Source organism: Phycodurus eques, chromosome 16 (genome assembly GCF_024500275.1).
Source record: "Phycodurus eques isolate BA_2022a chromosome 16, UOR_Pequ_1.1, whole genome shotgun sequence".
NCBI lineage: Eukaryota > Metazoa > Chordata > Actinopteri > Syngnathiformes > Syngnathidae > Phycodurus > Phycodurus eques.
The window spans coordinates 1,398,925-1,426,281 of record NC_084540.1 but is presented as its reverse complement, the minus strand read 5'-3'; the positions used below and the strand labels follow the sequence as shown (position 1 = coordinate 1,426,281).

Below are 27,357 nucleotides of genomic sequence, written 5' to 3'. Positions count from 1 at the left end.
AAATTGTGTCACGCATACAACTGCAGAGAATCAAAGATGCATCACTTCCAATATTATTACAAGCAGTAAAAAAAAAATGTTTTCCCCATTTTTAATTGATATTAAATGCTGGCTTTATTTCTGTATCCATTTCATTTCCTTTTGTGATGTTTCCTCTCCAATCGCCGCATCTGGCCGAGGCTCGCCGGCGCAAAGCGAGCGCTACTGTGAACCGAAACAAAGCGCAGGTGTCATGGCGGACGAGGTCACAAGACCTGCAGTTGTGGGTGCATCAGGGAAGAAGACTCGATGCTAAAGATCGATGAAAGAAATGTGGATTCAGTCACAACAACTTTCAGTTTCAGTTTCTTTATTTACCTTGATTAGGCCAATGTTAGCCAATCATGTGCGCGACACTTTTCTCGAGCTTGGTGACACTCAGACAAACTGGCATCACTGCTTTTGCCACGTAACAAAACAGATGCGCATTCCCAATCCCGCTTACAACTCACAGTTTTTCTTCCTCTTCTTTTCTATCTTTTGTTTTCCTTTTTGCGCGCCCTGAGCGACAAGTTTGTTGCCTTTGGTTGTCTCTGATACAAATATTTTAAGCACAGCGTGTGGCGCTTTAGCCAACTGCTTTTGACACAACTCTTCTCATGAACATCCTCAGATTGTGAAAGAGAAGCAACTATAATGTTGCGGCGGGTATCATCAAATAATCTTGTTTCCGCTAGTACGCAAGTGTCAAGACAAGGCCCGAGGGCCGGATCCGGCCCGCAACGTCGTTTGACGTGGCCCGTGCAAACTCGGCACCGTTTTTCAAAACTAGCTGTAAGAATGTTCGTCATCGAATGCAGGGACAATTATGCAATATGATGTGTGCATTATTATTCGGGTTCCCGTAAGGAACATATTAGGCAAGGGACAAGAAGTGAAACTGCCTTGCGTCTGTAAACAAACACAGTGCAGCTCAGCTACTGGCTAGCATGCACTGTATGTATAGCAGCGCAGTACTTCCAGCGCCATTTAAACAGCCTCTCTCTGGCTCTTCCGTTACAGACAAGCAACAACGAATGCCATGCTCGGTGCGCTTCGTTCGGCTCCGACTGTTTTGGATCTGTTTTGTTCTGAATAGTAGAACTTGTCTGAAGGATGAATTTCCAACAAAGAAGATGAGCTGTTGAAGTTTTAAACGGTTGTTTCTTTGCAAAATCTCGTCAAATACGTTGAGAAAAGAGGAAAGCAGGGTTCGTTTGCATTTTGTTATCTTACTGTGCCGAATGTTAGCAGAGCCGTGACCTTACCGACCCTATGCGTTTATGTGGTTTCACCGTTACCGTCAGGCAACTGCGAGTTTGACACTACGGCAGGAGTCAATTCTTAGTTCTTAGCCTGATACTGATCTGTGAGCAGAAGGCAACATTTCGGAATATACAGAGTTCTTCAAACAGGTGCCCTCGTGAGACGAAAGCGCAGTGGAAGTTGAGAGCGGGTCGTCGTAAATGAGAGGCGAAGGAGGATTCTCACACGTTAGCCACTTCCTCTACCTTGTCACGCCATGAGGCTCGCTGAGCTGTCAGGATCGCTCAGTGCGCAGACAAGCGTGCGTCGCTTGATGAGCGCTTCGATCCTGCCTCGGGTTTTGGCGAGGGACGGTTCGCCAAACCGTCCGTCCAGGTCAAGAAACCCCAAGTGGCAAAAAAGAAGAAACATGAAACAAGACTTGTCTTACTCAAAACGTACGCACGCACGCACGCACGCACGTAAAGTGTAAAGCCAATGCACAATACTCTTGATTTGTGGATCTGGTGAAAGCTCCTGATCAAAGAGTCAATTATTAGGATATAATGTCATTTGGAGATTTGTAAAGTGTCCTCCGGTGGCCTCTAGTGGTCACTCTTGTGTACTGCTGTGGTCGCATGAGAGTTGTCACTAAACGGCACACTTAAACCACAACTAAAACATCGGACAGAACCGATGTGTTTTCACATTTAGCTTCATGTTCAATTTATTAGAACATAAAGACGGCGTAAGCCCGTAATTATTCATTACCATTTAGTCAACAATGATAAGGGTGGCGGATTGTGTGCTGCAAGTGCCTCTGCTGCTGTTCACGAGCTTTCCTCGAGAAACTACTCAACTAATTACAGAACAAACACTAAAGAATAAAAACAAAAAGAGACAAGTTGTTCGTGAAACTAATATATAGTGCGCTATATTTGTTTCTTTTGATTGTTCCTTGGTTTTAGGTTGGGTTGAGAAGAAGAGCCATGCCGGAGGTCACCACAGCATTTGAATGTTTTTCCACAGCATTCCCAGCCGAGCTGCTTAAACTATCCTCGCGACGATGGCACTCACACTAAAACGAAAACCACACAAAAACCAAACAAGCAAAAGCCCAATGCAATGCAAGTTCACACGCGGCGTCGTTATTTTCATAATCAGTAAATGGTCTATATTTATTATTTGACGTTTGAAAGTTGTGCTGTACAAGGGTTGTGTAAGAAAATGGTGACAGATGGATACAAAGACTGGAGACAGCAGTCGAAGCATTTTCTCGTTGAAAATGTTCCTGATCTAATGGACTTCCATTTGAAATGCCTGACTGCACGTGTCCATTTAGGAAATGTAAACTTGCACCCGAACCTATGGAAGCTCATTACAGACAATGTTGTGTTCCGTCGTCAAAGTCAGGTGCTTGATTTTCCCAATCTAACAACTTCCGTCATTTGCTCGTCTTTTCTTGGATAGACAACAAACGAAGGCTACGCTGTATACACAATGCGTGTTAAATCATTGAATTATTTTCTGCTCGGACTTGACTTCCAACAATTTTATTTCAGTACTCTCCCCCCAGCTTTCAATTGTTTAAAATGAAATGAATCCAATGAAAAATGCCAGCTTTGTGTGTGTTACACGTTAACTAAATCAAAACGGCAAGTATAGACGAGTTAATAAAATCCTTTCATAAATGTTCCGTTCTACCGACGATGGCATGATAAACATACACCGCAGCTCGGTTCTGACCAAGATTAAAACATTTTGTTTTTTGTCATTAATAAGCTTCCATAGATGTCATTTTGCATGACCAAATTATAACCCTTGCCCCTTAATCATTTTATTAGAAGTAGAGTGTAAACATTGGTTAGCCGTGACAGAGGTCAATCTCAGACATCACATTTTCTTCCTGCCACATTCAAGAACACGAATGAATGAATGTATCATGTCAACACGAGGTCAAATATTTATTTTAGAGGTTGAAATGAGAGGGGCGGTCGAAAACAGCAATCGTTGCAAATTTGAAGCGATCTCTCTCAATAAATAAACCATATAGGTGAGAGCGAAACGAATCGAAATAAATAGACAAATAAATATGTACAACGAGCAGACGGAGGACAGCCTTCCACCGATCTGGAGGCAGAGCGACCGGGAACATGCACGATCCGCCCCTGTACGGTCCGCGTACGAGGCGAAGCAGCGACAAATGGATTTGGCACAACCTGGCAGCGGCTGCGGCTAAGCCGGGCCTTTTGGTCTGGCGACACACGAGAGGCAAATTCAAAAGAAGTTAGCGCTGTGGGCTCACTGCCAGGCATCGTAATCTCCCTCGAATATCAAACTAATGCTCGAAAAATAACTATTTAGGATGAAAGGATAGTTTTCTTTGTCAGAACAGTCGTTTTCAGAGTCAGACAAATGACCAGATGGCTTTTTGTGTTTGTTCCGCATCGCAAAGTTGTTACATTTGAGCTCACCGAAGGTTTTCTCTGTAATTATTAAGGCTTAAACGCAAGATTGAAATTGGATTGGAAATCCTACACCGATGTTGAGCTTGTATATTACCATTTCTAAATGATTTCTCTTTCGCACACAATCGTCAATACAGTGGTGCCTTGAGATACAAGCCGTCCTTTTCTGTTGTGCGCGCTTCGACTCGCGAGCGAACATTTTCGATACAAGCGCCGTATAGCGGCAGGTGAACTCACGTCGATGACAAGTCAAGTCTGGTCAGGGAGATGGTGAACAATTCTTCCAAAAAAAGAGGTTTCAAGCTGTTTAATGCCACTCCCACTTGACGCAAACTCAACGTAAAAAAAAAGAGAACGACACCTCGTGTATTGAAAACAAGCGCACACACGTCCGCTTTCATCCTAACACATAATGGTAAACGCCATGGAGGACAAAAATAGTGCAGCAACACTTGGAGACAGACAATATAACAATACTCACAGTTGTTTGTTTCTGTACTATACTGCCCTCTGGCTAAATCGTGCACACCAGGAGGAGCTGCAATAATATTTTTTATGATGTACAAGCTGTTTCATTTTTTTTACATTTTCCATTGTATTTACATTTTACTAAATGTTTTTAACAATGTAAACTACAATAGGGTGCTATTTTCCTTATCAAATAACACATTACAAAGGTTTGAATTATTTTTTGTGTGGATGTGGGGCGGGGGGGGGGGGGGGGGGGGGGGGGGGGGCCTGGAAGCACTTAATGACATTTGTATTCATTTCAGTTAGGGGGCTGCCCGATATTTTCTTTGAGCATCGTCATTGCGATGTACCTGTGCGCAATAGTTACATTGCAAAGTCTGCTGCGATGTTGGTGTACTGTAATATACAGTGAATCAACTGTAATATTTAAAGTGACTGTTCGGACATGCTAATAAGATAAGCACTGATGTTTACGTTCAATTACAACGCTTCAAACAACAGAACGAACAGCCCAGAGTGTACTTCTCTCCTTGTATGACAACTATGAATGAGGACACGGGAAAAAATGGACACCCGCTGCATTTCTTATTTTGCTCTTCGGAATGAAACTCGGCAGGCCGCCGTGTGAGCGCGCGAGGTGCGTTCGGGGACATGGGACTATGTTTTCTTTTGTAATACAATACATCGTCGTAAAAAGGGATTACTAGGAAAATATTTGCATCGGAATGCTTTAGTTAATACACTGTACGATCACACTGTGACAATATGGAATTCATTTTTTTTGGTGTGTGTAATATAAGAATAGACGAATTATTTTGTTAAAATAGTCAGCCAGAGCTGCGAGGAATGCAGAGTTATCAATGTCCGATGTCACCATCGCTCATGTCATACTGTGTTGCGCGTTTTCGTTTGCACTATAAGGACAAAACTTCAACTCGGAACTGAACTACTTCATTTTTGGTACGCGAACTGAACTTTGAACCAGTTCGTGTCGAAAACGAACACTGTTTTATTTGATGATATATATTATGTTATTATTTGTATATATATATTATATATACAACAAAACAAAAACGCAATGTCATTCCCCCCCCCCCAATATTGTGCAGCCCTAATTTGAATGGGGAAAGATGATCTGAGATACGAGTACGGAACCAATTCCACCGTATCTCAAGGCACCACTGTATATGGTTTAATATCAACATTTTATTTCAGTCTATAATTGATATTCCCTAATATCATTCTGAGCGAGTGAAAAAGTGAATTTTTATTTGGTGAATGGGTATGCTTGAGCTGAAATTGACACAAAGTAGCACAGACACATTAAGAAGTTGTGTTAGGAATATTTTCTCTATTATTCATCAGTAACAGAACCATTATTTCAATGGTGCCCCTTCCTTTTTCCTGAACTTCTAACCAACGATTAAAACCTCACAGGGCTGCTTTTCCTATTACGATATCCACATTGTTCAGTATGTCAATCCTTTTCAAACCAGCCGCTGCTCCAAAACTGATTTGACGTCTTTTTCTGTTGTCCGTCCTCTCGCCGGAATGACTAAAACAATCCATTTTTGGTCTTGAACAGACAGCGCTGTACCTAACCTGGAGCGTGCACGAAACATTTCCACAACAAGCTGCAGAAACTGACCATCACGCCTTCACTTCAAACGTTTGCCTGCCAGTCCAAATGATTACAATTTGATTTTTGTCTGATTTTCTCCCCTCCAGCTACTGCGCCTCAAACACAAAGCTCTTTTCCAGAACTTAGCAGGATCCTTTAGAACGACGCAACATGCTAAACGTCTTCATCTTTTGACTTTGTGTTATTTCCAGCCAGAAGGCACCTGAGTTTACCCCATTCTAAAAGGAAATTTTAACATTTTTAAATGCATTTTTGTTTTAATTGTAATATTTATTTGACTTGAAGATTTTGACAATACGGGGCTTAACTAAGTGTCTTCATTTTTCAATTGTGGTTTATCTGAACTCAGCAAGACATGACTTCCGACTCCAAACTAAAACACAAAGGCATCCATCAATTTTTCCATAACTCTGGGATACGCTAATTTGCTGACATTTGTACAACATTTCAGGAACTTTGAACATTTTTATCATCATCTTTGCATTTCGTGGATTTGCTATGGATATTCCAGTACTACTGGGAGAGTACAGGCTTCTGCTGTCTGTAATGTGCATTTATATTTTCATGGACATGCCTTTAAAATCCTGTTTTCTTCAAATTTAGCGCAGCAGGTAATTTGCAAGTGAGCCCGCTGACACCATAGCAGCACCCCAAAAAACAAAAAAAAACAAAAACAAAAACAAAAACCCCTCCTCCCAGGCGGAGGTAATAAATACTGAAATCCCCGAACTTTTCAGAAAGTAATTTGACCACAACTCATGTTCACCTCTAGAAACCCACGATTGCAAAAAGAAACCCCAAACCAGCAATGTGTTTCCAAAATTGAACATCCCTTCACTCTAGAAATACTTCAAAATTGACACATTGTCGTCTGACTTTCAACATTTCGAGGCAGGGCGCCGCCTCGCAAGCGTTCAAAGCGTTCAAGGCAAAAGCACTTAACCGTCAATCAAATTGCTCCAGCAAAAAGTCAAATTCCTTCTTCACACTCGATCAGCCTTTCAAGACACAGAAGCCGGAAGTGGACAACAGCGTCGTCGTATCGAGCGCTACCATTTCAATGTCAAGTGAGGAAATGGGAAAAACGATAAATTGGTCAAGCGTGCAAGTCCAACAAAAAGGACAACGTAAACTGTTGTTTTGCAAATGTCATGGCATTATGAGGAGGATTATTATTATTTTTTTTAAACAATTCTGGTAACATACGGAAATGGGGAAAAAAAATGGTGGCGGTAGCTCCAAAGAAGACCGGAACCTATGGGTTCATAAGACACACACACACACACACACACACACACACACACACACTCACAAAGAGGGCGAAAAAGAGAAAGAGAAGTTCCATCCGAGAAATTGAGAAACTGTCGGATTTCATTCCCAGCTGGTTTGTGTCTGAGCAAGAGAAGACTGAAGCTTTGAGGAAAAACGGGCAGCTATATTACATCGAGTGATGAAAAAGAAAAGAAAAGTTCGTACTTCAGGTCTTGTTTCATTGACCGTGTGTGTGAGTGTGGTTAAAGTGTATAAGCACACGTGTGAGTTCCACCAGAACGGCAACACCAAAGTCATTGTTTGTGTTTTTCTAACAGCTAGCGCTCGGTCGCACGCCATCGTGGGAAACGATCCGACTTTGTCGTCCGAAACCTCCTGCGCCCTTCGAAAAAACGAAAGCGGCGGCCAGACAAGACGTCACCCCGGGCCTTTCCGCTGCACTTCAGCGTCTTCTTCGGTGAACACCATCCAGTCACGTGGCGCCCGTTGTCTTCCTCTCGACGGGGTGCGGAGGAAGACGGGCGTGGGGCGAGGGGGCCGGAAGACGAGCGACGGTGTTCTGTTTCCTGGCCGGCGTTTGACAAGAGCGAGGGAGAGTAAAGAGGAGGAAGGTCGAAGTATTGCGCTGGGTTGCCAAGGGTGCGATGGCGGTCTTATTCGATAACCATGCAGCGCGGGAGGTGTTGCGAGTAGTATTTGAAGAGCTCGGCGGTGGCCCCCGGGCAGTTGGTCAGCTCCAGTTCCTCCAGATCCTGCAGCCGAATGAGGCCCGACAGGCCGGTGGTGGTCAGCAGGGGGCAACCTAGAGGAAGGGCACTCATCGGTTTAGGCGTAGCTGAGAGTACAACTTCCAATGTTTCACGGGGCATTCTCATATAATTTGATCAATAACGGTAAAGATTTTCTTTTCAAAAGCCATTCACTTGACTGATATGATCATTGGAATTATTGCCAGTTGTTATCCATCCAAATGACACTTAGACGCACGTTCCGCATTTGCCACGCGCACGCACGTATATGTGTGTGTGTCATTGTACGTGGCCTCCGAAAAACAATTCCTGTGTCGCTATTTCAAAATTCTAATTGCACTACGCAATACACAATACTTCAAATTGCAAATTGTCTTCACTTTTTCGATATTGCGAGCATTTTTGCGGTACCCGAGCCCCTTCTGAAAGGAAATAATCGTTGAATTAACTATTTTCCCTGACTTCGGATTTCAAAAGCAGGTATACATTTGCTTTGAATAGAAACCGTGGGAAACTAACTTCTTCCTATGTGACCTGTGACAAATATGAGTTTGACACCACTGCTCTAAGGTCAAAGACAAAAGGTGTGACTAGAGTACATTGTATATTATAAAGGCACAAAAACAATCCAGAGCCCGAAATGTCATGTGAGATCGGAATCCAGCGAGTTCCAAGTGGGAAAGTTCGCAAATTTCAGTTTCAGCAACCCGCCAAATTAGAAATCCGGCGATATTGACGAAGGAAAGCTCATTCGTCGCTCGCTCGCCCATTTCAATCTAGTATTTTTACATATGCACAAAATGTCAACATTTTTCAAATCAAACTACTGAAGTGTGCTTGGTGCACCCCCCAAAATAATAATAATCATAATAATAATAATAATAATCATACAAAATAAGTTAGTTCATGGTATGGTATATATCTTCTACTACGACTACTACTATTCCTGCCTCTCTTTCTTTTTTTTTGCTTTCTTAAGGCAGCCCGGATGCCCTTCGGCATGCAGATTCTTTTCCCAACAAGCTGAAAATGATTGCTACTTCCGAAGAATAAACCGTGCGCTTCCTATTGCCTGGCACCGCGTACGTCATGTTTCGCGAGCTGCAATTCCCGACCGGCACATGAGAGGTTGCCAGCTGTCGGGGTATCGCGTGTCCCTCTTTACCGACAAGATTGTTGTCGTTTCTTTATTTCTCCCGAGTAACCACTAGAAGGCGATGCGAGGTAAACGGCAGCACAAATACCTGCGCACGTTCAACACTGTATTGTTTCAGCTCATCTCGGGACTAACAAACCAGGCGAGTTACCCAATCACCCAAGGTGAATATTGAACCTATTTCGGGTCTATTCCTATTTTCTTCGCATTTAACCCACGGCAGCAGGGCCAGCCCAATTATGGGGCCCTGAGCTCCCGCCACGCTTTTTACTGATGATAAACATGTCTTACGATTGATTATACATATGACTTGGATGTTTAAGTCCACTCTTTCTTTTTCTTGAATATTCAATATCGTTGTTTTTCTTAACTGCATACACTTTTTGGGGGCGTCCTAGCGGAAAAACCCTAAGTCCGGCAGTTAGTGAGCGCGCCTTTTTGTGCGACACGATGACGTATTCTTATGTCGCCGTACCTGCCAGAGAGAGCAGACGAAGGCTCCTCATTCCGAACAAATGCTGCAGTCCGAAATCCTGCACCTGAAGGTTGCGATCATAACGAAAGAACCACAAGTTTGTTAGAACCACGGGCTTCATCGCTTTCTCGAACACGTCGTGTATATTTTGCGTTACCTGACAACACCAGCGCAGGTAGAGGCTCCGCAATGATGACATTGTGGACAAATAGCCCAAGCCTGTGTCTGTGATCCGTACACACCTAAAAGCAGCACAACACACAAAAGCATGGCGTAGTTCCCTTTGTCTTCCATTATGGGCTACAATGAAATGGATTCTAATTTCAGCTTATTTTCAGTGGTAAGGGCGCTGATACGTGACATTTCTCACAAAAAACAACAACAAATGTGTGTTCCTGTTTTTTGTGATGTTGCTACTATGTTATAATGAACATATACTATGCACAATTGAATAGGGTTAATGAGGTCCATTGTCAATCCTGCACACCAATGAGCTGCATGAGAAAAAAAAAATCAATCAATCAATCAATCTGCCTTTAAAAATAGGTTTTTTTGCAGCTTTTGTGTTTGATCTCATTGGATAGGTGTCAGCAACTGGGGACGCAATGGCTACCATGTCAGTCTCAGTCAAAAGGTTCTGGGTTTGAATCTCGACTAAGGCCCTCCTGTGTGGCGCTCTCCTCGTGCTTGCGTGGGTTCGATTCCTTCCGGAGTCCAAAAACGGCAATGTTAGGTTCATCGAAGACTCCGAATCAATGCTTGTTTGTCTACACAGTGAGTGGCCTGCGATTTGCTGATGACCAGCCCAGCGTGCCCAGGGTCAGCTGGGATTGGCTTCATCTCACGCGTGACCCTAATGAGGACAAAGCGGTATAGAAATGGGATGGATGCTTGAACGTCGACAAACTTTTTTCCCCTTTCGTCACGTCGAGCTCCAAAATGAATTTGTGAGATAACGTAACTGTTTGGACCACGATCTTGCGTAAATCCTCTTTTGAACTACAGCTACGTTGGTCGGGAAAACATTTGAAAGTACACATTTGATGACTCCACCGTTTTTTTACCGGGACTCAGCAGAATACCGACACCGCCACGACAAAGCTCCCGTCTCACTGGGATTCTCCCCCCAGCCACTTCCCGGCGACGGCGCTGTGTGTTATCATGACAAGAATCTGGAGGGACTGTTGTGGTGATATATTGTCCTCTTTTTGTGTGCGTGTGTGTGTGTGTGTGTGTGACTACAATCTACTGGGAGTGTGCGTGTGTCATTCAATTATAAAAGTGCGTTGGGCCGGACATAATGCATTATAAGTTCTACATACATTAGTCATCCATGTAAACAAGACAAAACGAGGACTCGGAGTGCTGATGCTATTTCAATTCTGTGGCATATTGCAGCTGAAAAGCTGTACAAGAAGTAAAACTATTGAGTCATGCAAGTCATCTTTTGCCTGATCGTGCCATCATAATTGTGATAAATGAGTCTAAAAATGGTATTCTCAATATCGAGTTCCCCTATAGTCCCATATGACAGCTAATTGAATAACTAATATGCAATAGAAAAGGCTGTGCCTTCTCTTAGAAGTGGCTTTGCACTTGCCAATGTAGCTGTAGCTGCGTATACAACAGTGGCTTCAAAGTCTTTGTTTAGTCTTTCGGACAAAAATGCTTTTTAGGTTGACTCGCATTTTAGACATTTTTATATGTGATAATACTTGTAAAACAGGTTTCAGTCTTCTTTTAGCACCCCCAAAAAAGAAGAAAGTATTCGTCTTTTAACAAATCCAAATCATCATGCGTTTCAAGTTCAGCACACAATTTTGACAAAATACTACCATGTTACTAGAATAGAATACCTCAACTATTAAAATTCGAATGTGCTTTCTTTTTTTTTCTTTTTGGCATGACAGGAACATTTTCTGTCTTGTCAACGAAAACGTGCACATCTCGTCGTGTTTTTGTATAATTTAGAGGCCTGCTTAGCTATGACCGTGACGTTATCGTCACGGAAAAAAGGGTTGACGAAAACGACACTCAAAATGATCCATCCGGCCATTCGTTTCTATACCTGTGGTCCTTATGAGGGGTGTGGGTAACTGGAGCGATTAGGCAGGCTACACCCCGGACTGGTCGCCAGTCCATTGCAAGGCACATATCGGAAACAACCCTTCACACCAAAGAACCATGTTTGGGGGTTGTGGGGGGGAAAACCTACACAAGCACACAGAGTACACGCAAACTACGCAGAAACGTTTCAACGGACGTGCTAACCACACTGGGGTGCCCGGAGCAAAAGAAAATCGCATGATTCCTTACTTACGGCTAATTTATTATGAAGTTGTACTTCGATTCTTGGACAGACGATATCAAATTGGATGTGAGCTCAGAATGCATGCATTACATATGCAGTACTTTTGTTCCTACAACATACGTGCGAGTACTTTTTGAGCGTTGTTTTTGTCTTCTAGAAATTGGAGTGGAACCTTCAAAAGTCCAAATTGTACAATTTGGAAATTGCCCGATTGGAACGCTGACAGTGATAAATTGAACCCAACTATCCAACTTGGTGGAAACGTGGCTTGGATAGCCTTCGAGTAACTTTGATTACACATTAGAGACAGACCGACCTGTCAAGGACTAGTTCCTCCAATTTATGCAGGTCGCAGGCAATGTACTCCAGGGCCATGTCAGTGATTCGGGGGCACCACGACAAGTCCAAGCTGCGGAGCTTTCGCAGGTTCTCCGCCACCAGCTCGACACCGTCGTCAGTGATTTTGGAGCAGCCGGAGAGGCTGAGCGCTGTCAGGTTGGGAAGGCTGTGCACCATATTTACCACGCCGTGATTGGTGATCTCCCAACACGAGTGAAGCCGCAGAGTGTGGGTGGTGTAGCCCTGTATGGGGGCGAGATGCTATTAATGTTACGGGAGACGTCAAGCTTGTTCACTTCCAACACTTCATTTTATTCTCATTCATGTGAGAACCGACCGACCGAGTGCAAAGAGGGAGAAATATATATATATATTTTTTTTATCGGTCGGTTGGTTAGTTAGTTAGTTCGAGTTACAAACGCGACGCTCATCTCCCTGACTTGCGTGACCGTAAACCTTGTGAGACTTCAAGTTTCGAGGGCATCTAAAAGGGTGTCAAACTCATCTTTCACAACAAAGTGAATTTGAAATCAGACGTCATGGAAAATAGTGACAAGCAAATATTTGAACTGTACAATTATTCATTTTAAACCTATGGTAAGAAGGGATTTGGTGAAAAACAATGCTTGTCATACATCATTTTGGGGCAGATATTCTGCCAAAACCAAAAGCACAAATCCATTTACTACGAGTCACAAAGCAGCCATACTTCATTTGCTTTAACGGGCCCCGCAATAGCGCGGCTGGCTGGATCCGATCTGGCCGCCTGGCCTTGATTCTGTTTTGCCCGTCTATGGCGTTTTGATATCACCACAGAATAGCGTGGGCGATGCAATGAATTAACTATCAATTAAACGCACAGATGACTTCAACCGAGCAGATTCAATGTAAATAGCATGTCGCTGAAAGCATCATGGCTAGCATGGGGGGGGGGGAGCTTTTCGTTCCCTCTGGAATCGCACCCGTCGGGCCTCTTTAAAGGATAAGTAGCTTTACTCTATTGTTATTTATTGTCCAAATGATCTTTATTCCTGTGCTTACGCTTTCATGGGCGCTTCTGTTATTTTTCATTCCTACCTGTTTGGCTGTGAAGTAGGCCATGGCTGTGTCAGTCACGTGGTAGGCCTGCAGACTCAGCTCCGATAGATTGGGCAGGAGCTGGGAGATGGCGGCGATGGCGTCATCCGCCACATTGATGCAGTCGCTGACGCTGAGCGACGTTAAGCGGGCGTTTAGACTGGACCACAGGCCGGCCTCCGTGAAGTCGTTACACCCCGACAGTTCCAGATGCACGAGACCCTGCATCTGCTCCAACATGACCTACGAAACCAAAGGCCATATTTGGTCACGCTCACTCAGGTAGCTGGTAAGACGTTGTCATTGACAACGTGAACTATTGACTAGTTGGATTGAGCTACAGTGGAAAGAAACCGCAAGAAGCACATGTCGTGGTTCAGTGGAGCAGATTAATTAATGAAGTGATTGACATTTTGCGCAACAGAAAAGACACACACACACCATTATGCTGTCAAAGGACATATGTAGTGTAAGGGGCCAATCAATTGGTAAAATTTCAGCACCCACAGCAGGAGAGCCCATGTATACTGTAGCTCACGCAGTCAACAGTTCCAGCTTTCACCATGGCAACCGTCCACTCATCCCAGAATAGCACCCTTGCCTAGCAGGTATGAAAAGCCATCTGAGAAACACTCACCAGCGTTTGTACATAGCAATGGGATACGACGACACGGTATCAAAGAAAATACCTCGAAAAGAAAGATCGCGTCTCTTTTCTAATGCCGCCATTGATAAAGCCTCGTAACAAATAGTCATCAAATATCCACACAAACTCACTCGTTTTTGCTACCCACTTTCCAAAAAGGAGCCACGTTTTCCATTGCTAAAGTCAATCAGCTCCCCTCCTGCGTAACATAATAATACTGCGCACGAGTTCATTTGAACTTCGAGCTAACAGTCGGGAGCGCGACATTTGACACCACTGACCACGGCGACGTTGGATTTGATCGCTTTTGTTAGTCAGGTTGGCACAGTGACCCGATCGACAATTCGCTTGATCTGGATACGATATGACTAAAGCAACAATAGAAGAAGAACGGAACGGACCCAGGAAAGTGAGCTGCGTTTGTCTATGATGTGAACTTGCCTTCCATGAGCATTTTTCTCCCTCTGCAAGCTTGTGACATTTGATTGTTTTCAGTGTTTTACTATGAGGAGCAACTAACCTTTTCTTATACACTGAGCCCCCGCATATTCACGGTATGACATTCACAAATTTGCAGCTAACCTCTGGCCGTCACTGAAAATATCGGCTTTTGGGTGTTTTTGTACTGAGGCCAAGGCAAATAAAATGTTACTTTAGCACTAGCTGGTGTAATGTTGGTGTTGTTGTTTTAGTGTAATGTATTTATAGTGTTTGCTTGCATTTGATTTGCCCCGTTTTATTTGCGGTGCTGGAAGGCACCTTGAGCAAAGTCCAAAGTGAAACCGAAAGTATGTTTCTGCTTTTCTCCCGATACGGCTCCTTATCGTCTGTGTAGTCTCCTTTGCCGATATAAATATGCATGTATTTAGAATTGTGTGTAAATGTCAAAAGGTGCCCTACTATTTGTGTAAAAAGCCAGCGCATACATTTGTTTGCTGTCACGTCAGTTTGCGCTATCATATTAGTTGCACGCTGGTGTTTTATGATCCTCTTTGGGCAAGAGGCACGTTGGGCTCTGGGCTGGTCGCCAGCAAATTGCAGGGCACATTCACACTGGCGTTCACACCTATGGACAATTTAGAGTCTTCAATGAAGCTAACATGCATTTTCTGCAATGTGGAAGGAAGCCGGTGGAAAAGTTTCAAGGGGTGAACTTCACGCAGGAGCTTCGAATCTGGAACGCACAACAACACTGTGGCGCCCAAACAATCAACTACTCATTGTTGCAAATGAAAGAAAGAAAAATGAATAACATTGACTTGCCGGGCACGTGTGTTCGACTTTGCGAGAGGTTGTCATTTTTTTTTTTAACCTATCCTCGGTTAGTTGCTGAAAAACTCACCTATTTGCCGTTTTATGCTTAGGATCAAGCCATAAAAGGATGACTTTGGCACCATCTTGTGCCATTTCGGTGTCAAGGAACGAGGCGGATGAGTTCTTCGGGCAGGAGGCGGGGGTACACCCTGAACTGGTTGCCAGCCAATGGCAGGGCACACATAAACAAACAACCATTCGCACTCACAGTTCGAGTCTTCAATCGACCTACCACGCATGTTTTTGGGATGTGGGAGGAGGCCGGAGAGCCTGGAGAAAACATGCAAACTCCGGGATTGAACCCCGGTCCTCACAACTGTGAGGCAGACGCTCTAACCAGTCACCCACCGTGCCGCCAGTTGAGCTTCAGTTAGGTAGTGCTAGTGCTTAACCACCATCTTGTGGGATCTTCGTTTTGAGAAATTGTGTTGAAATGAGTTGAGGAGTTTTATTTAGACCAAAGAATTGTGCTCTGTCGCCATCTTGTCGCATTTACAGCCAATTATAAATGTTTTGGGGGTGGCCATCAGTTACTTGCGGATTTCCGCCCTTCGCGACAGGCCTCGAATAACACGGGAATACGGCGGGGTCTTTTTTCAAATAAAATCAGTTTTCCAAGACAGTGACTCACCTCTAATCCAGCATCCGTGATGGTGGACCTCTTGAGGCTGACTGAACGAACACCCTTCTTGGAGAGCGGGTAGTTGTCAATGAACTCACAAATGTCCAGGTCTGACACGCCAACCAAGCAAAAAGACTGGAAGCCACGCAGGGCGAAGGCCTGCAGACTGACAAACTCCTTGTCTCCATTGGGCAACAGGGTGTAAAGCTCCTTGGCATGCAGTATGGGTGTCACACCTTCCCAGAACTTGGGCTGGTACAGCACCTTACGCCATGTCTTGCATACCTGTGCCAGCACACACTTTTCGGCAGCGGTGAAGTACCAGAGCAGTCGGTTTAGCAGCTTCTCATCCAGGACGAGCTGGCGCTCCAGTAGAATGGGTTTGGGTAGAGTAAGCAGGGGTAGTTGACGCAGGGATGGTTTCAGGCCTACGAGCTGCTTCCCGGGTTCCAGGTCACGACCGAGAACGGAGGCCGCCGAATGCGGCATGACTGCGTTGTCCGGGTGGTGGTGGTGGTGGTGGTGGTGGTGGTGGTAGGGAAGGGAGGATGGTGGAGGAGGCAGAATGGTGGGAACCGAGGAGGACTGGCACAGGCGGTTCTTGGCAGCAGGGGTGCCCTTGGTGATGCTGGCACTGCCCAGACCGTTGGGCTGGCTGGGGGGCAGCTTCACCATGCCGTTGCGAGTCACGCAGGGAGACTTCAGCTCACTGGGGGTGGACATGTTCAACATTGGGAACCTGGGGGGAACAAGACATGTGCCATATTAAGACCACACAAAAGGGACTTTGGCAAGTCAAACCAAACTAGAATGACAGAACTCCGCTGAATTGTCGCCGGCAAGTCCGTGCTCGAAATGTACACATACAAAACGACGCTGTGAACGTTTCGGTTTGGCATTTTGACATTTAGGTTTTCGAATGGGCCCAGCGATTGGCCGGCAACCGGTTCGGGGTGTACCCGGCCTCCTGCCCGGTGGTAGCCGGGGTGGGCTCCGGCACGCCCCCGTATTTTTTGCCCCGTGTTTGGATCTCAAATACAATTTTACACACACGCGCACAAATCTAAACTCTATGATGTGTTTGTCACACAACGGTTCTCAGCAACGTATCCCCTCAAAGCTGTCATAACTACCGGCTGCGTTTGTCCAAATAATGACAACTGAAAGCATGGTCCTAAATTTGTTTTGGGGATGATCATTTAAAGAAACTTGCAATGAGACGATAACAAGATAAACATTTCTGTTTAGAGATCTCATTCCGATTAAAAAAAAAAAAAAGATAACAGAATTCTGATGCCAGCGTAGTTAAAATAATAATAATAATAATAATAAAAAAAATCTAGTTGATCACTTCATTGACAAAAAGAATATTGAAGGGATTATAACTGCCATGTTCAAAAATAGGCAGCCCGGTTGGACTGGTTAGAGCGTTCCATCCCCGGCCTCGCCTGTGTGGAGTTTGCATGTTCTCCCCGTGCTTACGTGGTCCACTCCAGTTTCCTCCCACATCCCCAAAACATGCACGCTAGGTTAATTGAAGATGTGAATGTGAGCGCGAACGGTTCCTTTGTTTGTTTGCATGTGCCCTGCGATTGGCCGGCAACCAGTTCGGGGTGTACCCCGATGATAGCTGCGATAGGCTCCGGCACTCCCGCCACCCCGGTGAGGAGAAGCGGCTCAAGAGAACAGACGGACGGGACGGATGGATGTTCAAAAATAGATTCCGAACTTTCTGACAATGCGGCCCGTAGACGGACGGACGGACGGACGGGCCGGCAGACAGACAGACTTGCGCAGTACTGTATTATAATTCTATCGTGATGATACGATATTTTTCGATTTGTTCACTTATGACGAGCGAAGTGTGGACGCTTTCGTCACACTGTTTGAATGCGCTCACGGGCAGGAGCTGGACGCCACGTTCAAAGGAAAACACTTGAGAGTAAACAATCCGCAGCCCGTGGCCTCGTCTCGGCTGTTCTCTCTGTGTCAGCGGCAGGAGGAGGCACACGGGCTCCAACTGATCACTTATGTAACACCCTGACTTTCGGGCTTCACACACGACAGCATCCTTCTGCCCTACTTTGCCAAAAGCACACACATGCCACATCCATGTACACTTCCATGCTATCTCTTCACGCTATCGGTTCTTTAACACGAGCTCCTTCCGACCTTTGCGGAATTTCCTGCCGGTCCCTAAACAGATGGTGCCTCGCTCTGCCTCCGCTGCAGCATCACCAGGTTCCTCCATTACGTAATGCAACAATTCTTTCAGCTAGACCGGCTACAGCTAGCACTGTGAAGTGTTGCAAAAAAGGGCAGACATATTTCAGAGCAATGAAGTGCCATCGCAAATGTGACATGATGAATCTAATGAGATCGAAAACAAGTAAACAAGTAAATGTACGAACAGAGAATGAACATGCTGTAAAAATAACAAGACCTGGTCCATGATAAACAATGGGATGCAAAATACAGTACAGTTTTATCTGTAAAGCTAAATGGCTCAGTGAAGGAAGAAAGGTTTAATGTATAGTTTGGCAACACATTTCTCTCATGAATACATACCTTTTGCCTTGCTTGCAAATCAATACACACATTCTAGAAAGAGTTTCTTTTTCTGAGCTTTTCCTGTGGTCCATTGATTACATTTCGAATGAAAGGAATAAGTCGAGTCACGTGCTCATGGGCAAAACTCAACTCGCACACATAGCTTGCCGATCAAGATGGAATGAGGGAAAGGTCACAAGGATCAATTATTGAATCGTTCATTAAATGTATCTTAAAGCAGCTGAGGAAAACATGAGAGCGTGACTTGGCCGCAAACAGAAGAGGCCCTCTCGATTCTTCCATCGGCGCATTTTCTATACCGCTTGCCCTCATTAGGTTCGTGGGTGAGCTGGAGCCGTTCCGAGCCGACTTCGGAGCAGAGGCGGGGTGCGCGCCGGGCTCGCCGTCAACACCGGACCTCAAAACCGTGAAGCAGACACGCTGACCCGTAGGCCGCTCTGCTGCTGGACAACCTCATTTTAATACCAATGTTAGGGAGGCCCCCTCTAATCACAACTAAGCACACTTCCAACAACGCAGCTGCACGGTTCCACAATTTGATACCGTTTCTAGCTGTCTTAGTAACATGCTTTTGTCAAAATATCCCAAAGATCAAGCGCTGTGTATTTCACTTGACGCCCACTATTGTCGCCTTGCTGGAATCGTCATTTGCTCAAGGGGCGGTCCTGTCTCATGCAAAAGATCCACGACTGTCGAGCCCGCCCACTATTCTGTGGGGCCAGTGCCGGGCAAGGCTATCATTACTATGACAACTAGGGGCAGAGCGAGGGGGTCGCTATTTGTTGCGCCCGGAGTCGAAAAAAGCCAGTGGCAGTTGTGAGGCACAAGTCAGCCCCCATAAAGACAGCACTCGCGGAGTCAGTACTTCGTCACCGAGCTGCCCGATTGCACTTGGCAATCGGTGTGCTGAGCTGTGCATGTGGCGCATGCAGCCCACATATTGCCAAACAAAAATACACTGACAACTTCGGCGAACAACCGGAAGCAAATGCTGTTAGCTAAGGCAAACCTGTGCATCGAACAAAGCTTAATGCAGCTCTGCTTACCTTTTGGTTTTGACATGATCATTTTTCAGACAGGGTACTTAGTCCGGGCGTCACTGGAAAGAGACCGATCTTCAGCCAGTCTAGCCACCAGAAACTTGCCGAGGTGTAGGTGCAGTATTACGTCGTCAAGTTATTATTCTTCTTCTTCTTTTTTTGAGTCAACATTTTGAGTCTGAGTGCAGTCTAAAGGTATTCGGCTTTCACAGCATCATCTTTTCCATGTGTAGTAATAGTATTCAGACGCTTAATCGCTCGGATGGTGTTCAAGAACAGGGGTGCCCAAAGTCTAGCCCCAAAGGCCACTTTCAGCCGCCGTCCTTTTTTCGTGGCCTCAACATTCAACCCAGATCACAATGCTGTTAAAAAGGAGGGTGGGGGAGCATCGTGAAGAGTGTTTGTGTTTAAAAAGTGTGTCGGGGGGGGCGATGCGACTGGGACAGACCACGTGGGGGAACTTTAACCATCTGCAATCTATTTTGTATAACACTACATTTTATATTGAGCTTAGATTATTCACAATTCGAATAGTACCGCAACGTCTCTTCATTAATCATCAGTCAATCGAAAATAATTCCGTTTCAGAAAGCAAATTCGTTTTTGCCACTTTCTGCTTCTCTTGCCCAGGTCAGATTCGTGAAAATATCTCATCCAAGAATGTCAGTTTACAGATTCCGCTCGTCTTATTTCTGAATGTGGAAAAGTGTTCTGGCTGCTGTTCAGTGCAGGGATGGGATCTATTCTAGAGGCCGACGGAGCTTCCCCCAAAATCCTGAAAGGTCCTCAACTCTTTGTATTGTTACCTTTACCTGAAAGCTGCGACATAGCGGTTTTTCCAAATAAGTACAATTCAGTATATATATCACAACTCCATATAATTGCTTAATGGACTGGTTTTAGTTTGTTTCATCAATTGAAGTCACAGAATGTCAAAGTGACCACGGCATAATTAACGTGGGCCTCTGAGGGAAACGTTTGGACGTCCCCGTTTGAGAAGCTCCGTGCACATTCACGCGCTGTGTGGCACTTTAAGAGGAGGCAACAGGTTCGCCTCCCCTGATGAATCACTCTCGCTGATCTCGACATACTGTAACTGCGGAGGGGCACTATCGGCGTGTTTATCCCGCCGAGTCTGGAGTTACCCAAACAACTCTTTCTTTCCAGCTCAGTGGCACTGCCAGTGACGTGCGCTTGCTTCGCTGCAAAGGCTTCAGTCAGTTAACAGGATAATTCGGCCCGGCCTGTCAAGTGGAGCTGTATGAATAACTCATTTTCCATCTGACTTCCGTGATTCACGGAGCCAAATCCGGCACCTCTACAGTCGGCGTTTCTGTCCGGGTTGTTCATCCGGTGCCAGGATCTCAATAATCATGAGCTCACGTCACATGGATGTCTTGGATTTTCTAATTTTCCATTTCATTCAGAGCCCAACACTCCTAAAACACAAACGTGGGTCGTATACTGTATACTGTCTACTGTATGCGAACTGGGAAACGAAGAAGAACGTTGTGCTGTTGGTCAGTACTCAAGTGTTTAAAGGTCCCATGCCATCGAAATAAAACATTTTTTTGTCTGTTTTGCGCTTAACGTAGTTCCAAACGAGTCTGTGACATGATTCAAATGTGACATCTACGCGGTTTGTCGATGGAATGCAAAAGACAGTAAATGGCATCATGCTTGCAAAACAAGCGGATCACATTTCTGTGTGTTTGTGGCATCAATAGTATCATCGTTATTCAAGTACCTTCCCACTTTGTGGTTGGTGCCCACCCACCCGCTCAACTCAGCTGAACAGCAACACTGCATTTCTGGGTTTTACGCGAGCGAGTCTCAGCCACCACCGAGCCATACAAATGCAGTCGACAAAGTATAGATATATGTTATGTTTCCCACAATACTTAACGATATCGTTTCTAATGGAACTGTGGATGAAATAGCAACGCTTGTGGTCATTGTTGCCAACATTTCGAAGGATGCAAAGTTTGCTACGAATGCTTGCCGAGGGCCTATCAGAGCAAAGCTGTTTTTTTTCCGTTGACCGTATTGACATAAGCAATAACAGCCATCCAACCAAAGCAAAGCTTCTCTTACATCTCAAATCCGTCCATCGGTTTTCTGCAGTGCTTATCCTCACTAGGGTCAAGGGCCTATCCCAGCTGACTTTGGGCACATCTAAACAAACAAGCATTCACAGTCACATTCACACCTACGGGCAATTTAGAGTTTTCAATTTGCCTATCACGGATGTTGTTGAGCTGTGGGAGGAAAGCGGAGAACCTGGAGAAACCCCACGCAGGCAACGGGAGACCATGCAAACTCCACACGGGCGAGGTCGGATTTGAACCCGGGTCCTCAGAACTGTGAGGCGGATGTGCTAACCAGTTGCACACCGTGCCGCCACATATCGAATATGAATGAGAAATCCGGCCAACTCAATTGCCAGGTGCAAAAAGACCAACTGAAATAAGGTGAAAAAGGACACTCTGGGCATTTTCCCACCCAAATGATCTTGTAAACCTGATTAAAAGATATCCAAGATTATGAACAAAAGGTGACCCGACTTTTTGTCACACAAAAGGTGACCCGACATGTTTTGGACCCCAGGAATCCGATAGATGATACAGCACATTGAAAACGCATGCCTGCATTTCCCCGTGAAACGCAGCCATTCCGCCATGTTATATATCTTTGGATTCCTGTCGGGTCATTCGTGTGCGTAAAGTGATGTCGAACGCGTTCAAATGCGCAAAGCGCGGCAATGAGCCGAGCTGAAGAATATGTGCTCAACCCGTGTAATTATACAAAGTCAATAGAGCGGCTCTCGCAGCAGCCTCTCTCCTTGTGTAATCACATTCCAAATACGCTCTTCGGCTTCTGAAAGGAGCCTTGATGCGCTGCATTCGCAAAAGCGGGCACGGTGAGGAAAAGGGAAAGTTTCATGATCATTTTTCAAATCGTTCTGGGAATCCTCATCACTAACTTTAGCGATATGGAATAGAATCGTTTCATAGTTTATTAGCTATTCGGAAGTTCATATTATTCCATAATATACAATCTATGTGCATAAGAAAATGTGTATTTCTAAATATAACTGTATATATGTACATATACTTTTTGATGTACAGTAAGTATGAATTTCATATCAGTAGACCACAACAGGCGGCACGGTGGCCGACCGGTTAGAGCGTCTGCCTCCCAGTTGTGAGGACCGGGGTTCGATCCCCGGCGCCGCCTGTGTGGAGTTTGCATGTTCTCCCCGCGCCAGCGTGGCTTTTCTCCGGGCACTCCGCTTTCCTTCCTTCCGCATCCCCAAAACATGCATGCTAGGTTCATTGACAACTCTAAATTTCCCGTAGGCGGGTTAGTGAGTGCGAATGGTTGTGTAATTTGACCATGAAATATCTTGTCTCTGTAGTGTATTCAATGAAATGTGGGCTGAACACGACTTGCAAATCATTGCATTCTGTTTTTATTCATGTTTAACACAACGTCCCAACTTCATTGGAATTGGGGTTGTACTTTTGGCCGTGGCATCGCGAGGGATCCCGGTTAACGTAAGCCATTTTGAACGAAAAACGCCGCGGCCAAAATGTGCCAGCATACTCGCTTTCCGGTTGAGTAGACCGTTTTTAAATCATCTCATTGTATTTTGGATTGTTTTATTGTTCGACTATAACATGTTTTTATTTCCGAATAATGCCAGGCGTGCCGCCATTTGATTCTGATTCGGAAGTCGTTCTTTACTGTGAACACAAACAGTGAATGAGGATTTAGAGGGCAGGTCGGAGCCTTCACATTTTCCAAGAACTGTACGTCCATGTTTCTTTAGTTGTTTTTTGCTCCGTACACCACGAGCGTTCACATCCTAGATTCCCCCGTCCTCGTCTTGAAGCCATTAGATAGCAATGTGCAATACATCAGGAATCTTTCTTTGTTCTAACTGTCGGTCAAAAGATGAGCTGACCAATCCGTGTTCTTTTAGACGATAAAGGCGGCTTTGGCCACATTAGGGTCAACGAAACTGCGAGCTTGTAAACAATGTTTAGCCCCAAATAGAGTAATGCGGATGCTTCTATACCAGTCGTTTTATCCGAAATGCAAAGAACGGCAGTGAAGGCTTCTCCCGACTGGCAGTAGCAGAGAACACAGGCTGCTTGTCAAACTAGCCGCCTGTTCGATATTCGCTAATGGGTCTTCCTGCGATGAATTCAAGAAACAGACTGGTTTGCAGGCACCCACACACACTGAATCCTAAACACTGAGGATTATTTACGTACATCGCAACCGCCGACCTCTTCTTCGTGCATTTAACCATCTTATTCAAATGTTTTTCATCGTGGCATCGTGCAAAGCCTGAATCGGAGCCTTTGGAACTGGTACGCTCTCTATGAGGAAAGGCCTTGAAACAAGCTATCGTTGGCACAATAGGGCCCCAGATGCATTATGGGAGAGGAGCGAGGCAGATCGCGCGGGTCTCGAACTGCGCGTATTATGGCGCGAGCGGAGAGCGGCGCACATCAACCTAGCTTACAAAGCCTTCGCAATCTGGCTAAAACTGTCATTCATGGCAAAACAAAGCCAGCGACTTGCAGTGGCATCAAAGTGATGTCATGAAAGCTTGAAGATATACTAGTCGGGATTATGCGTTACGTGAGATCAATGGCAGACTGTATGCGTCTACGTGTCAGATATCGATGCTATAGTTAACCATCCGTGACGCGCTCGCCCTTACGAGGGTCCCGGCCGGGTGAGCTGGCCGTTCTCTGAGCTGACTCCGGGCAAGACCCCGAACTGGTCGCCAGTCAATCGCAGGGCATATACAGACAAACAACCATTCACACTAACATTCGCACCCTTTATCTACCAAGCTATAGCCACAAATTTCCCTTTTCAATGTGTACAAATTATGACTTCTTAGTTTTAATTATGACCAAACAGTCAAACTTTGCAAAAACACACCCCAATGCATGGAGGAATACGTGCTCAGTTTATGATTCATCATTACCGGGTAATTACCGGGTCGATTCATCGTCGCACTCCTCGAAGCATGTTTTTGGGTTTTTTTCAATGTGGGTGGAAGCCGGAGTAACCGAAGTGAACCCATGCAAGCACGAGGACAACATCGGCGAGCCTCTCAGCTGTGAGGGTCTTAGAATCTGTAGTATGCGCTTAACCGGCTCTACAAAAGCAAAAGGAGAGCTATAGCGCTGAGTGCACACAATCACAACAATTAATACCAAATGTAAACGAATCAGAGGACGACCAGCATTCCGGAACCGATTCCCCTCGGTCACGAGATGTCTTCGACGACTGTCGGTGCGAGTGCGCACGCACAGCACCGAAGCATCGTGAGAGCAAGCCCACCTTGCCCCCCGTTTCTTTTCCCGGAACAAACCATTCCATCGCGCGTCTCGACATCCTCACATTCGGCTTCGCTGCAGTCGGAGCGAATGCCGGCACTTGGACATCATGAAAAATCATCTCTTTCTCGATTCCGCCTAAAGTCATACTCGGCACGAAGCGACGCACGCTTGTTGTTAACCGATTGCTTACAGGCTATATGTCCTACTGTCTATAAGAATACAACATACTATGAAAAGAAGGTATTTTACTGCGGACTAATATATACTATATATTCAGTTTGATCAATATTGGATCTCCACTTACTGTTGATCATTGACAGAGAGTCGCAAACAATAGAGTTCTGCACTAATAAAGTGAAATGATTGTGTGTAAAAGCGTGAAGTAAATTGCATGTCAAAAATATGGAAGCCCGTTTAATGACGTCGGCGACTGGAAATTCGCATTTCAGCGAGGCCTCTCGCGCCACCGGAGGACCTTGATTGGGCCGTTGCCAAACACGAGATTGTTGCTGATGAGACTTTTTGACTGGAGTTAGCCTTTCATACATTCGAGATGTCCAAGGATTTGGACTTGATAAGTGGATCGAATGCTGATAATGCCATTCGAGTTCATCCCTCCGCAGGTTGCTGCCATGTGTTTATTTGTATTATACAATTATTATTGTATTATACATGTGCAAACTCCCGTGTGGAGTTTGCATGTTCTCCCCGCGCCTGCGTGGCTTTTCTCCGGGCACTCCGGTTTCCTCCCACATCCCCAAAACACGCGTGCTCCGTTGATTGAAGACTCTAAATTGCCCGTAGGTGCGAAAGGTTCTTTGTTTCTATGTGCCCCGCGATTGGCTGGCGACCAGTTCAGGGCGTAGCCCGTCTCTCGCCCGAAGTTAGCTGGCTCAGAAAATGGACGGATGGATGGACAACAGCTTCATTTGATCCTAAACGGACAGACAGTCGAGCACAAACTAAGAATTTGTTTTGTTTTGTGCAGGTCACAAAATAGCGGAGTGCTGCTTGTCCGCTGTGTCGGTACGGAAGAAGCGGCCTACTTTCTGGTTCACGGAGGATGACGAACTGCTGGGTGTTTCCATTTATGATTCATAATTGCCATCGTGACTCAAACGGCGAAAATTAATTCAGCCTTTATCTGCACCATTGTATGGATTGTCACCAAATGTTACATGGGTTATCCCTTCGTCACGCATGTGCCCCGGGGGCTCTGCCAGGGATTTGGAGCCTGGGAAAAAAAAAAAAAAAAAAACTTCCAACTTCGGAGCCCTCCGCAATCTTGTTATCGTTGTTGTTTTCAACGTTGTTGTTGTTGTTGTTGTCGTGACCTTCGGCTTTTCCCATCAGGAGTCGCCGCGGTTAGTCGCTCGCGTGATTTATCGCGGCGGTTTTGACACCGGATGACCTCCCTGACCTTCGCTACCCGGGCTCGGGACCGGCGGCGGCGGAGTATCGGAACGCTGGCCGTCGATCAAACCCGCGCGGCGTGCCGAAAACGCAGCAGCGACTGTACGTCATTACTGCAAATCCCAAATATTCGTTTCTCACGCGTGGGCCCAAATGTCGACCGGGTTGACCACGGTAACCGTACCGCGGTGGGAAGATCCCAGTTAGCGGTGGTTCTGGATGGCTCACCCCGCAATGGAGGGACAAACCTTTTTTTGGGTTTGGTTTTTCGGAAAAACGTCAGAGAATAACGAGTCCGGTGGAAAATAGGGCTGCGGTCCATCTGAAGAAATACGAGTACACGTTCCTTATCTGTAATATTGGCTATGTCAATTGGTGGTCGGGGGCGAAGAAGAGAAAAGCAGGAGCAACAGGAATCCCTTTTTGCATTTTGGGTGAGAACAACTCGTGTTTCTTTTTCATTTCACGGGAGGGAGAAAGAACACGTCCTGCAATTCGCCATGAGGTCGTCGGAGGACGTTTGTTGTAGTCGCACCGCAGCGCTCCAATTCGAAAGCGGTCGAATACAATAAAGAGGGCGTGGCCTGTGAAAACGTGTTGAACGCATCACGAACACAAACCCGCCATGTCGCCCATTCGCTGCCCAATTCAAATGCCCACGTTAACGCGGAGGCCTGGCGGCGGCGACGAATATGAGCGCCGCCGCCGCAGCGGCCTCAAATGGCGAAATCACATCGATCGCAATGAACGCGAGCGTTTCTCCAGATGCCGCAAAACGAAATCCCAGTGCACAAAATGGCACGTCACTCGCCGACGCTGACGTCATGACGTTAGTTAATAATCCGCAGCTGTGCCGAAGGATGCACACAAAGCCCCCCGAGCCCCCCCGAGCGCGATCGGATGATGCCGCCGCCGCCGCCGCCGCCGCCGCCGCCACCGAGCAGCGCTTCACCCGTCCCGGCCACCGCCCATCCGCCACGCGCCCCCCTCACCTCTCAGGTGGCTTTCAGTCCATGACCCTCGCTCTTTCCTCTCGATGGCTGCCGAAGCGAGAAGCGCTCACACGCAGGTGGACGAGCGGCGAGCGAGCGGCGCGATCGTCCTCCGGCGCAACACGACAGCGCCCGCGTCATGTCTCCCCCAACACGCGCGCATTTAAAGA

The 27,357-nt window shown here is 45.8% G+C and overlaps 1 protein-coding gene across 1 annotated transcript; it reads right to left on the bottom strand.

The window, feature by feature from the left end:
* Nucleotides 1-307: 307 nt before the first annotated feature.
* On the bottom strand, nt 308-27,357 carry fbxl16 (F-box and leucine-rich repeat protein 16). The gene is made up of 7 exons (XM_061701404.1): nt 27,188-27,357; nt 15,815-16,544; nt 13,224-13,466; nt 12,124-12,389; nt 9,654-9,738; nt 9,497-9,560; nt 308-7,918 (listed from the first exon to the last, which is right to left on the bottom strand). The coding sequence occupies exons 2-7, from the start codon at nt 16,535-16,537 to the stop codon at nt 7,770-7,772; spliced, it is 1,530 nt and encodes a 509-aa protein (XP_061557388.1). The 5' UTR covers nt 16,538-16,544; nt 27,188-27,357; the 3' UTR covers nt 308-7,769.